The sequence below is a fragment of the Carcharodon carcharias genome, chromosome 22 (genome assembly GCF_017639515.1).
Source record: "Carcharodon carcharias isolate sCarCar2 chromosome 22, sCarCar2.pri, whole genome shotgun sequence".
Lineage (NCBI taxonomy): Eukaryota > Metazoa > Chordata > Chondrichthyes > Lamniformes > Lamnidae > Carcharodon > Carcharodon carcharias.
In genome coordinates, this window is record NC_054488.1 from 26,318,725 (window position 1) to 26,332,877 (window position 14,153).

The following is a 14,153-nucleotide window of genomic DNA, read 5'->3' on the forward strand; positions in this document are numbered from 1 at the left end:
CTTGGACGTAGCGCTAACAAAGGAGAGTACTGAGAGGGACTCGCAGGCCCTGCAGTGTGTGTAGCATGGCGCCATTTTGCAGCTAGGGCGGGAACCTGTCGCCAGGCGTGGAGCAAAGATGAGGAGGCTACTGTGAAGCGGGACACGGTCCTTACCACTAGAAAAATAAAAATAAATGCTGGAAGCAGTTCACCAGTAATCCAGAAGTTAAAGTATTACCATTGATTTAAAGAGGTAGAATGCCACGACTACCACAAAAAAGGGAAGGTTGTTAAACAGTGCAGAACTCAATAAAGGCAGCCATTCAGACAGCAAGTCAAGTATATGAAGTGCACAATATAGATGAGCCAGAAGTTACTGAGGCTGATGTTTATTCCCTATACAATCTGGAGGCCAGGAAAACTGAACCAATCACTGTTACACTTCAAGTAAATGGAAAGCTCATGGAGGTGGACACAGAAGCATCAACCACAGTGGTGGGAGAACACATCTTTAAATGCCTCAGAGTTGGTACCCAGCCATTGAGTTTGGAGAAAACCACTGCTCAGTTAAAAACATGTACAGGAGAAGCCATACAGGTGAAAGGCATCCCTCTGTACCTGCATCCTGTAACTGGAGCAAGACCTAGCCTTCTGGGCTGTGATTGGTTGAAGGATATCAAACTAAATTGGTCAGCAAATTTTCAGGTCAGGACTGCAGGAATTCCAGAGTTGTTGAAAAAGCATGACAGAGTATTTTGAGATGAGTTAGGGAGAATCAAAGGTCTGCAAGCTAAAATATAGGTGGACCCTGAAACAGCATCCTGGTTTTTTAAGGCTAGACCTGTGCCTTACCCGCTGAGAGGAAAGGCTGATGCGGAATTATGTCGTTTGGAGAAATCAGGAATAATACAGCCAGCCCAATTTTCAGAATGGGAGCACCCATAGTCCCTGTGCTAAAGTGGGACCAAACCATTCACATCTACGGGGATTATAAATTAATAGTAAAAAAGGCTTTGAAATTAGACAAATCCCAATTCCAAAGATTGAAGATCTGTATGCTAAATTCACAGGAGGAAGATCCTATACTAAACTGGACATGAGTCAGGCATATCAGCAACTTGAGCTGGACGACCGTCAAGAAGTTATGTCACCATAAACACACACAAAGGCCTGTACCAGTATACACACCTGCCCTTCAATGTGTCTTCAGCTTAAGAGTTGCATCCATTAGAGGAGAAAGTCAGGGCAATCAAGGAAGTGCCCTCTCCTACTAATGTCATGGAGCTCAAGTCATTTCTGGGCATGGTAAACTATTATGGTCGATTTTTGCTTAATCTATCTACAGCGTTAGTCCCTTTAGGCTTATTATTGAAGAAAGACCACAGATGGTCCTGAAAGGTACAGCAAGAAGCCTTCACTAGAGTTAAGAAGCTTTTACACTCATTGTGTCTGCTGGGGAACTATGACCCAATTAAGGAATGAATACTCACTTGTGATGCATCTCCCTACGGAGTGGGAGCAGTATTGTCACACAAGATGGAGGATGGATCTCAAAGACTGATAGGATATGTATCCAGAACCCTTTCTGCAGCTGAGAAAGATTACTCTCAAATAGAAAAAGAAAGCTTATCTATCATATTTGGAGCAAAGAATTTCCATCAATATTTACACAGTTGACACTTCACCATAGTGTCAGATCATAAATCACTGTTAGGATTGTTTAGTGAAGATGAGGCAATCCCACTGATAACTTCTGCTAGAATACAAAGATGGGCTTTAATTTTGTCAGCATACGAGTACACTTCTATGCACCGTCCGGGTGTGGATATAGCAAATGCAGATGCCCTCAGTCTTCTCCATTTGCCCGACAGTATTACACATGTTCCAGTAGCTCCAGAGTTAGTGCTTGCATTAAATTTCCTGGACTCCCCACCAGACTGCGTGAGACAGATAAAGAATTGGACGAATCGGGCTCCAATTTTAGCAAGAGTCTATGAACAAGTATTACAAAGATGGTCCAATGCACAAGTCCCTGAAGAATTAAAACCATTCTTTGTACGTAGATCTGAACTGAGTTGTCAAGATGGTATCTTATAATGGCGAGCAAGAGTAGTTAGTCCTGTGCAAGGAAGAGAACCATTATTGGAGGAACTTCATTGTGCGCATCCTGGTATTTTGAAAATGAAGATGCTCGCACGATGTTATATCTGGTGGCTAGGTATAGACAGTGATATAGAAAAAATGCTGAAACACTGTCTCCAGTGCTAGTAACAGCAGGAGTTGCCCCTTTCAGCTCCACTGCATCCGTGGGAGTGGCCAGGTCGACCCTAGGTTAGACTACATATAGACTACGTAGATCCATTTCTAGGTGCCATGTTTCTCGTGATTATCGACGCACATTCCAAATGGATGGATGTGTTTGAAGTGAGATCACCTCTACTTCACCTATAGCCACTGAAAAACTGTGCCAGAGTTTCAGTGTTCATATTTACCAGAAGTTATTGTGTCAATGATACTGCTTTCACTAGCACTGAATTCCAAAGATTCTAAATGAACCTAAAAGGGATTAAAAACGTCAGAACAGCACCGTATCGGCCCTCTGCAATGGGTTAGCAGAAAGCGCAGTAGAAACCTTTAAAACAGGCATGAAGAAACTTTCAGAGGGAACAACAGAAACACAAATTTCAAGATTCCTGTGCAGCTATCGCACAGCTCCTCACGCGACCACTAGTTTAACATGTTCAGAATTGATGATGAAGCATCGGCTTCATATGAGATTGAGTTTTGTATTCATTAGTTTAGAGGGGAAGGTGGAGAGAAGCCAGAGGAGTCAGAAAGTAAATCATCACGTTCACAGTAAAGATCGAGAGTTTACTGTGGGAGAGACAGTTTTTGTAAGAAATTTTGCAACTGGACTGAGATGGGTCTCTGGTACAATCGTCTCTGAAACAGAACCTTTTTCTTATCAGGTTGAAGTGGAAAACAGGATTGTTGGGAAAGACGTGGATCATCTCAGAAGTCGAGAAACCCCTCCACCAACCAGTTAATCCACCTGAAACCAAAGTTGAAATTTCCACCCCTGAGGTGCCAGATCGACAAAGAATATACATGCCTGATGTTTCTACTGATGTAAATACTTCTGAACTGCCAGTGTCTAAGGATGTCTCCGAAGCTGCAAGTGATCCAGAATCCGTAAACCTCCTCAAAGACTAAATTTACAATGGCATGAACTGTATATAATTGTATATAACGTAGGTTAGGATGTTTTTGTAAATAAGAGGGTAAAACAAAAGTAAAGGGGGAAGGAATGTAATGATTATAAGTTAAACGATTTCATACTGTTATGGGGATCATATGACTGTACAGGCCAATCAGCCCTCAACACTGGGAATCTTAGAGGTGGAGCTTTTTAGCCTTGGTCTGGGAACAAGCTTGTAGTCTGCTCTGAAATCTGTTATTAAAGTTTATTGTTTCTTACAAGAAACCCGTCCAGCACTCTCCAAGTTTATTACAGATTGGCTGGATATTTCCAGAATTACCTGGGTGGATGGCCCTGGGATATTGAGCTGCTGGTCCTGCATGCCATGGGTGCCTGACGGCCAATGCCTGACTCCTTGGCGAGAAGAGGAAGCTGGAGTGAGATCAAGCTGCCCCACACCCCTCTTGCGTTGACACTGTTGGAGGCCAACTATGGCGTCAGCGATGGAGTTCAGCCCATGCAACAGTGCAGGACCAATATCCTGGATCAAGGTCTCCATGGCAGCCGCCATCCTGCCAGTGTTGACCTCAGTGCATCGACATGCCGGCACTGTCACCTCAGATTGAAGGCGGACGGACTCCTCCATTATCCCTTGCAATGTGAGGAATGCACCAGAGACCTCTTCCTGATGTTCCTGTGATTGTCTTTGCAGCTCCAACAGCTGTTTGAGGGTCACATCCAGAGACTCATCATTTGACTCCAACTCAGCAGTTTCCTTGCCTCCAACAGTCCTCCAAGTGCCGGTGACCTCGTATGTCGCTGTCTTCGTCTGCTGTGAAACAGATTATGTGGTGTGCTCACCAGATTTTGATCCAGAGGCTGCTCTACATCTAGGTCTCACCGAGGTGTATGTTACTGCACTGTTGGAGGGTGTGGGTAAGTGCTGTGATGGGTCTTCAATGGTGCTATCCTTAGGATTCTCATCAATATTGCTCTCAGTGTTGGAGTCAGGGTCAAGGTTTCCTGAGTGACATGTCAGATGTGCCTAAGAGAGGAAGTAGAGATTATTAGTACTTGGTAGCCACATTATACACTGAACAGTGGACTCAAGTAGTGTTGAGAGAGGGGTGATGTGGTGCAAGAACCCTACGTGGGTGCTTGTTGCTGCCTCACCATCGCTGCACAACGGTCCACATCCTCTCTGGCTAGCTCCAATGTACGACTCTCTAATGGAGTGTGGACTTTGATGTCCTGCACTCTACCCCCAGGTCTGGGACCTCTCCAGGTGATTGGTACGTGACCTTGTCTTGCATAAAGACAGATAGAGCAAGGTGCATGCCAGGCCAAATGAGAAGGATGCCTGGTGTGTGTGTGTGCTGAGTGGAGCCATGGACAGGATGAGGAGGTGATCTCCAGGGGAAATAAGGTCAGATCGAGATAGAGAGGGAGATAGAAGAGGACTAGAAGAGGGGGGGGTCGCAATATTGATCAAGGTATCAATTCTAGCAGTGAGGAAGGATGATATCTTGGAAGGATCATCAAATGAGGCCATATGGGTTGAATTAAAAAACACAAAGGGGCAGACACACTGCTGGGTGTTACTATTGGCCTCCAGTCAGGGAGAGAAAGACGATCAAATATGTAATCAAATTTCAGAGAAGTATAAGAATAAGGCAGTAATAATAGGGGATTTTAACCACCCAACTATTAACCGGGACAGTTTTAGTGTGCAAGGTAGGGAGGCAGCAAAATTCTTAAGTTACATCCAGGAGAACCTTTTTAGCCGGTACGTAGAAAGCCCAAGAAGGGAGGGAGCAGTTCCGAACCTAATATTTGGAAATAAGCTGGGCAGGTGGAAGGCATATTAGTAGGGGAGTATTTTGGAGATAGTGACTCAGTTAGATTTAGGATAGTTATGGAAAAGGATAAGGTTGGGCCAGGGATAAAAGTTTTAAACTGGGGAAAGGCTAATTTTACTAAGATGAGATACGATTTGGCCTAAGTGGGCTCGGAGCAGCTACTTGCAAATAAAACTGTCAGAGCAGTGGGAGCCATTCAAGGAGGAAATAGTGAGAGTACAGGGCAAATATGTTCCCATAAAGACAAAGGTGGGGGGCAAGTTTGGAAAACCATGGATGTCATGGGGCATAAAAGTTAGGATTAACAAAATAAGAGAAGCTTATGGTAGGTACTGAGGGCTCAATACAGTAGAGTCCCTAGAGGAGTATAAACTTGCAGGGAGAAACTTAAAAAGGAAATTAGGAAAGCTGAGAGCGCATGAGAAGGCACTGGTGGGTAGAATAAAGGAAAACCCAAAGGGGTTTTTTAAATATATAAAGAGCAAGAGAATAACTAGGGAAAGAATAGGGCAAATTAGGGACCACAGAGGTAACCTGAGTGTGGACCCGGAAGATGTGGGTACAGTCCTCAATGAATACTTTGCATCAGTCTTCACATGGAAAAGGACAACGCAGTTATGGATATCAGGGTGGAGGACTGTGAAATATTAGAGGAAATTAACATAGCGGGAGAGAGGAGGTACTAAGATAAAGGTTTAGCATCCTTAAAAGTGGATAAATCTGCAGGCCCAAATGAGATATATTTCAAGCTGTTGAAGGAAGCAAGGGAAGAGATATCAGGGGCCCTGGCAGTAATTTTCAAATCCTCTCTGGCCACAGGTGAGGTGCCAGAGGACTGGAGGGCTACTAACATTGTCCCATTAGTAAAAAAGGGATAGACCAGGAAATTACAGGCCAGTCAGTCTAACCTCTGTGGTGGGGAAGTTACTAGAAAGAATTCTGAGAGACAAAATATATCTGCACTTGGACAGACATGTGTTAATCAGGGATAATCAGCATGGGTTTGTTAAGGGGAAGGCTTGTTTGACAAATTTGATATAATTTTTTGAGGAGGTAACCAGGAGCGTTGATGAGGGTAATGCATTTGATGTGGTCTACATGGACTTTAGCAAGGCTTTTGATAAGGTCCCTCATGGCAGACTGGTCAAGAAAGTAAGAGCCCATGGGATCCAGGACAAAGTGGCACGTTGGATTCAAAATTGCTGAGTGGTAGGAAGCTGAGGGTGATGGTAGAGAGATGTTTCTGTGACTGGAAGTCTGTTTCCAGTGGGGTTCCGCAGGGCTTGGTGCTCAGGCCCTTGCTGTTTGTGGTGTACATAAATGATTTGGGCTTAAATGTAGGAGGTATGATCAAGAAGTTCGCGGATGACATGAAAATTGGTAAGGTGGTAAATAGTGAGGAGGATAGCTGTAAACTGCAGGAGGATATCAATAGACTGGTCAGGTGGGCAGAGCAGTGGCAAATGGAATCCAACCTGTAAAAGTAAGAGGTAATGTACTTGAGGAGGGCTAACAAGGCAAGGGATTACACTATGAATGGTAGGACCCAGGAAAGTACTGAAGATTAGAGGGACCTTGGTGTGCATATCCACAGATCCCTGAATGTAGCAGGGCAGGTAGATAAGGTGGTTAAGATGACATATGGGATACATGCCTTTATTAGCCAAGGCGTAGAATACAAGAGCAGGGAGGTTATGCCAGAGCTATATAAAACGCTGGTTGGGCCACAACTGGCATACTGCATGCAGTTCTGGTCACCACATTATAGGAAGGATGTGATAGCACTGCAGAAATGCAGAGGAGATTTACCAGGATGCTGCCTGGGCTGGAGGGTCTGAGCTGAGGAAAGAATGGATAGGCTGGAGTTGTTTTCTTTGGAATAGCGAAGGTTGAGAGAGGACCTGATAGAGGTGTATAAGATTATGAGCTGCATAGATAAGGTGGATAGGAAGGCACTTTTTCCATTGGTGGAGGGGTCAATAACCAGGGGGCAAAGATTTAAGGTAAGAGGTAGAAGGCTAAGAGGGGAGTTGAGGACAAATTTTTTCAACCGGAGGGTGGTGGGAGTCTGGAACTCTCTGCCTGAAAGGGTGGTTGAGTCAGAAACCCTTGAAACGTTTAAGAAGTATTTAGATATTCACTGGCGTTGCCATAGCCTCCAGGGCTATGGGGCCAAGTGCTGGAAAATAGGGTTAGTGTAGTCGGGGAGGTGATGGCGTAGTGGTATTGTTGCTGGACTAGCAACCCAGGGAACGGCTCTGGGGACCCAGGTTCGAATTGTGCCATGGCAGATGGTGGAATCTGAATACAATAAAAATCTGGAATTAAAAGTCTAATGATGACCATGAAACCATTGTTGGTTATTGTAAAAGCCCATCTGGTTCACTAATGTCCTTTAGGTCAGACCTACATATTTTATAACAAACTGCTACAAAGTCACAGAAAAGGAATGAAGCCAGACGGACCACCCAGCAGCGACCTAGGCACCGGAAATGACAAAGGCAATCTCAGCCCTGTCGACCCTGCAAAGTCCTCCTTGCTAACATCTGGGGGCGAGTGCCAAAATGGGGGGAGAGCTGTCTCACAGGCTAATCAAGCAACAGTCTGACATAGTCAGCTTCACAGGATCATACCTTACAGATAATGTCCCAGATTCCACCATCACCATCCCTGGGTGTGTCCTATCCCACTGGCAGGACAGACACAGCAGAGGTGGCGGCACAGTGGTATACAGTTAGGGTGGAGTTGCCCTGGGAGTCCTCAACATCAACTCTGGACCCCATGAAGTCTCAAGGCATCAGGTCAAACATGGGCAAGGAAACCTCCTGCTGATTACAACGTACCCCCCACCACTCAGCTGATGAATCAGTGCTCCTCCATGTTGAGCACCACTTGGAGGAAGCACTGAGGGTGGCAAGGGTGCAGGACATGCTCTGGGTGGGGGACTTCAATGTCCATCACCAAAAGTGGCTTGGTAGCGCCACTACTGACCGAGCTGGCCGAGTCCTAAATGACATAGCTGCTAGACTGGGTCTCTAGCAGGTGGTGAAGGAACCAACAAGAAGAAAAACATACTTGGCCTCACCCTCACCATCAGGCCTGCTGCAGATGCATCTATCCATGACAGAAGTGGTAGGAGAGACCACCGCACAGTCCTTGTGGAGACGAAGAACCACCTTCAAATTGAGGATACCCTCCATCGTGTTGTGTGGCACTACCACCGTGCTAAATGGGTTAGATTTCAAACAGATCTAGCAACTCAAGGCTGGGTTTCCATGAGACGCTGTGGGCCATCAGCAGCAACAGAATTGTACTCGAACACAATCTACAACCTCATGGCCCGGCATATCCCCCACTCTACCATTACCATCAAGCCAGGGGATAAACCCTGGTTCAATGAAGAGTGCAGGAGGGCATGCCAGGAGCAGCACCAGACATATCTAAAAATGAAGTATCAGCCTGGTGAAGCTATAACACAGGATTACTTGTGCGCCAAACAGCATAAGCATCAAGTGATAGACAGAGCTAAGCAATCCCACAACCAATCAAATTTAAGCTCTGCGGTCCTGCCATATCCAGTTGTGAATGATGGTGGACAATTAAAGAACTCAATGGAGGCTCCACAAATATCCCCATCCTCAATGATGGAGGAGCCCAGCACAGCAGTGCAAAAGATAAGGCTGAAGCATTCGCAACAATCTTCAGCCAGAAGTGCCAGATGGCTGATCCATCTTGGCCTCCTCTGGAGGTCTCCAGATGCCAGTCTACTGCCAATTTGATTCACTACACGTGATATCAAGAAACGGCTGAAGGCACTGGATACTACAAAAGCCCTGACAATATTCCAGCAATAGTACTGAAGACTTGTGCCCCAGAGCTTGCCACGCCCTAAGCCAAGCTGTTCCAGTACAGCTACAACACTGGCATCTACCCGGCTATGTGGAAAATTGCCCAAGTATGTCCTGTACACAAAAAGCAGGACAAATCCAACCCGGCCAATTACCATCCTATCAGACTACTCTCGATCATCAGTAATGGAAGGGATCATCAACAGTGCTATCAAGGAGCACTTGCTTAGCAATAACCTGCTCATTGATGCCCAGTTTGGGTTCTGCCAGGGCTACTCAGCTCCTGACCTCATTACAGCCTTGGGTCAAACTTGGACAAAAGGGCTGAACTCCCGAGGTGAGGTGAGAGTGACTACCCTTGGCATCAAGGCAGCATTTGGCCAAGTGTGGCATCAAGGAGTTCTAGCAAAACTGGAGTCAATGGGAATCAGGGGGAAAACCCTCTGCTGGTTGGAGCCATACCTAGCACAAAGGAAGATGGTTGTGGTTGTTGGAGGTCAGTCATCTCAGCTCCAGAGCGTCACTGCAGGAGTTCCTCAGGGCTGCATCCTCGGCCCAACCATCTTCAGCTGCTTCATCAATGACCTTCCTTCCATTATAAGGTCAGAAGTGGGAATGTTCGCTGATGATTGCACAATATTCAGCACCATTCGTGACTCCTCAGATACTGAAGCAGTCCATGTCCAAATGCAGCAATACCTGGACAATATCAAGGCTTGGGCTGACAAATGGCAAGTAATATTCACGCCACACAAGTGTCAGGCAATGACCATCTCCAACAAGAGAGAATCCAACCATAGCCCTTGAGGTTCAATGGCACAACCATCACTGAATCCCCCCACTATTAACATCCTGGGGCTTATCATTGACCAGAAATATAAATACTGTGGCTTCAAGGGCAGGTCAGAGATTAGAAATTTTGTGCGAAGAGTAACTCACCTCCTGACTCCCCAAAGCCTGTCCACCATCTACAAGGCACAAGTCAGGAGTGTGATGGAATACTCCCTACTTGCCTGGATGAGTGCAGCTCCCACAACACTCAAGAAGCTGGACGTCGTCCAGGACAAAGCAGTCCACTTGATTAGCACCATATCCAAACATTCACTCCCTCTACCACCAACTCTCAGTAGCAGCAGTGAGTACCATCTACAAAATGCACTGCAGGAATTCACCAAGGCTCCTTAGACAGCACCTTCCAAGCCCACGACCATTACCATCTAGAAGGACAAGGGCAGCAGATAGATGGGAACATCACCACCTAGAAGTTCCCCTCGAAGTAATCCACCATCCTATCATAGAAATATTTCACCGTTCCTTCATCGTCACTGCGTCAAAATCCTGGAACTCCCTTGCTAACAGCACTGTGAGTGTACCTACATCACATCGACTGCAGTGGTTTAAGTAGGCAGCTCACCACCACCTTCTTATGGGTAACTAGGGATGGGCAATAAATGCTGGCCCAGCCAGCTAAGCCCACATCCCGTGAATGAATTTTAAAAATATTTGTTGACCAGCATGGACATGAAGGGCCAAATGGCCTCCTTTTGTGCTGTAAACATCTATGGATCATCTACAGCCTTTTGGTGTGCATGTTCCAGATTTGCACTCCTCTTTGTGTGAAGAAATATGAGCTGGATTTGGGTCCAATATCCAATTGACAATTTGCTTATAAAATTAAGAGATGTTGAAAAGTGAGCTCATGGAAGAAACCCACTTGTTGCAGTCAGCTTTACCAATAGATGTGAGGTGGGTTTTCCGCTTCAGATCAGAGAAGCCAGTGAGGCCAGGAATCTCAAAAGCTGAAATCTGAGAGTAGAGTAAAAGGAACAAATTTTGTGTTGACTTGCAAGAAGCCTTAGCAAACTGAGTCTTGAGTGATCTGAAAGCAAACAAGTTTCAAAACTAGGTGGAAGGATGCAGAGGAGTTAAAATATAATAATTCTGCCTTCATACTAAAGAATGAGGACTATGATCATTGATAATGTCTGATATGAAGATCAGGATGAATGTTGGGTGGGATTGTCAGGAATAGCGGGGAGAGTTGGATGGGCTGAGGGAAGTCTCTAATTTGGAAAAAGTTCCCACCATATCAAAGATCTGGGAGATGACCAAATTAATGACAACTGCTTCAGATTGATCAAGACATAAGCACAATTCCTCTAAAACATGGTGTTATAAGTTCTTCCATTTTCCTACTCACCAATTTTTTCTCCTTTTCAGCAGATGCTGAATGTCAGCAGGGTTACAATGCCTGTGCTTCTAGATAGTGAGAACCAGTCAGTAACTGGACCAGAGGCAGTATCACACCTGAACCCAGTTTTGCTCACATATGGGCAGTTTCCAGCAAAAGTCACTGGATTGTGATCAACACGAAATCCTGGCTGAATTCCCATCCCAACTCAGGCGTAATGATCCCAATTCTAGCGCTTCTACCGAGGTCTTTCTCCCTTAAAATTACCAGCACAGGTTCGGAATCTAATGATCACAGGAGAAAAGCAACAAAGTAATGGTAAAATTATTGTTTTCACAGGTCCCATCAAGGCCCACACATCTTGATTTAACATATATTGCATTTCTTATCATCACTGGTACAGAATCCTAGAATTCTCTATCTAACATAATTGACAAGCATCATAAGCATCAAGGCTGCCGTGGGTCATGGTTTACCACCATCTTCCTCAGGTAACTAGGTTATTCATGGGTTGCCCACATTCTGAAACGCATTTAAGAGAACTTGCACTCTATTAAGGTCAGGGAAAGATTGAAGAATGAAACATCCTGGAAAAAACATTAATTTCTTCCCAAACATAAACGTGAAGACCAAGGTCAGAAACAAAGCTACTATGCCTCAGAGCAACTTCCGGCAACACAACGTCGTTCTCGGTCTGGTTGAAGTCATTTCCGGCAACTAAGCCTCGTTCTGGGCTTAGCTGGTCGCAGTTTCCGGTCCCTGAGCCTCACTCCTGTCTTGGCCGCTGGTTGGCCAGTGGCTGCGCAGGCGCTGTGAGCGGTTGCGCCCAGCGGTAGTGCGCAGGCGCAGTCATCCTGGGCCGAGCTAGAGCTACACGCTGGCGAGTGAGAGGCCGGTGGAGGCACCGAGAGCCCGAGTCCCGGAGCGACAAAGACAGCTCGACACAGTTGCACCATGGAGGCCATCGCCAAGTACGACTTCAAGGCCACGGCCGACGATGAGCTGAGTTTTAAGCGGGAGGATATCCTGAAGGTAAGGCCCCGGGGCTGAGGTGGCGGGTGGACTGGCCATCCCGGCACTGGGGGAAGCCGCTGTTCGGCTTCACTCGGAAACTTCGGAGCAGGCTGGCGTTCTGACTGAGAAGGAGAGGGGGATGGGAGGGGAGACACTTGGGAGGTGCGGGCGGGGGGGAGAGGGGCTTGGAGGGGGGATTGTGGGGAGAGAGGGAGATGGAGGGGCTTGGCGGAGCAGAAAGAGAGAAAAACTTGGGGGGAGGGTGTGGAGAGAGAGAGACCTGAGGGGGGGGGGGGGCGCAGATAGCGAGAGAGAGTCTTGGTGGGGGGCAGAGAGAGCGAGAGAGAGTTGCTGGGGGGCAGAGAGAGCGAGAGAGAGTCTTAGTGGGGGGCAGAGAGAGCGAGAGAGAGTCTTGGTGGGGGGCAGAGTGAACGAGAGAGAGTTGGTGGGGGGCAGAGTGAGCGAGAGAGAGTTGGTGGGGGGCAGAGTGAGCGAGAGAGAGTTGGTGGGGGGCAGAGTGAGCGAGAGAGAGTTGGTGGGGGGGGCAGAGTGAGCGAGAGAGTTGGTGGGGGGCAGAGTGAGCGAGAGAGAGTTGGTGGGGGGGCAAAGTGAGCGAGAGAGAGTTGGTGGGGGGGCAGAGTGAGCGAGAGAGAGTTGGTGGGGGGGCAGAGTGAGCGAGAGAGAGTTGGTGGGGGGGCAGAGTGAGCGAGAGAGAGTTGGTGGGGGGGCAGAGTGAGCGAGAGAGAGTTGGTGGGGGGGGCAGAGTGAGCGAGAGAGAGTTGGTGGGGGGGCAGAGTGAGCGAGAGAGAGTTGGTGGGGGGGGCAGAGTGAGCGAGAGTGAGTTGGTGGGGGGGCAGAGTGAGCGAGAGAGAGTTGGTGGGGGGGCAGAGTGAGCGAGAGAGAGTTGGTGGGGGGGCAGAGAGAGAGAGAGAGAATTGGTGGGGGGACAGAGAGAGAGAGAGAGAGAGTTGGGGGGACAGAGAGAGAGAGAGAGTTGGTGGGAGGCAGAGAGAGAGAGAGAGTTGGTGGGGGGGGCAGAGTGAGCGAGAGAGAGTTGGTGGGGGGGCAGAGTGAGCGAGAGAGAGTTGGTGGGGGGGCAGAGTGAGCGAGAGAGAGTTGGTGGGGGGGCAGAGAGAGAGAGAGAGAATTGGTGGGGGGACAGAGAGAGAGAGAGAGTTGGGGGGACAGAGAGAGAGAGTTGGTGGGAGGCAGAGAGAGAGAGAGTTGGTGGGGGGGCAGCGAGAGAGAGAGTCTTGTCGGGGGGCAGAGAGAGAGAGTCTTGTCGGGGGGCAGAGAGAGAGAGTCTTGTCGGGGGGCAGAGAGAGAGAGAGTCTTGTCGGGGGGCAGAGAGAGAGAGAGTCTTGTCGGGGGGCAGAGAGAGAGAGAGTCTTGTCGGGGGGCAGAGAGAGAGAGAGTCTTGTCGGGGGGCAGAGAGAGAGAGTCTTGTCGGGGGGCAGAGAGAGAGAGAGTCTTGTCGGGGGGCAGAGAGAGAGAGAGTCTTGTCGGGGGGCAGAGAGAGAGAGTCTTGTCGGGGGGCAGAGAGAGAGAGAGTCTTGTCGGGGGGCAGAGAGAGAGAGAGTCTTGTCGGGGGGCAGAGAGAGAGAGAGTCTTGTCGGGGGGCAGAGAGAGAGAGAGTCTTGTCGGGGGGCAGAGAGAGAGAGAGTCTTGTCGGGGGGCAGAGAGAGAGAGAGTCTTGTCGGGGGGCAGAGAGAGAGAGAGTCTTGTCGGGGGGCAGAGAGAGAGAGAGTCTTGTCGGGGGGCAGAGAGAGAGAGAGTCTTGTCGGGGGGCAGAGAGAGAGAGAGTCTTGTCGGGGGGCAGAGAGAGAGAGTCTTGTCGGGGGGCAGAGAGAGAGAGTCTTGTCGGGGGGCAGAGAGAGAGAGAGTCTTGTCGGGGGGCAGAGAGAGAGAGAGTCTTGTCGGGGGGCAGAGAGAGAGAGAGAGAGTCTTGTCGGGGGGCAGAGAGAGAGAGAGAGAGAGTCTTGTCGGGGGGCAGAGAGAGTCTTGTCGGGGGGCAGAGAGAGTCTTGTCGGGGGGCAGAGAGAGTCTTGTCGGGGCGCAGAG

General features: G+C 48.2%; 1 protein-coding gene across 1 annotated transcript in view; it reads left to right on the top strand.

The window, feature by feature from the left end:
- Positions 1-11,898: 11,898 nt before the first annotated feature.
- LOC121293738 (growth factor receptor-bound protein 2) overlaps positions 11,899-14,153 on the top strand; it is a 191,551-nt gene continuing 189,296 nt past the window's right edge. Inside the window, exon 1 of the mRNA XM_041216984.1 lies at positions 11,899-12,110. Within this exon, the coding sequence (XP_041072918.1) occupies positions 12,033-12,110 (78 nt within the window). The 5' untranslated portion in view covers positions 11,899-12,032. The remainder of the gene's footprint in view (positions 12,111-14,153) is intronic.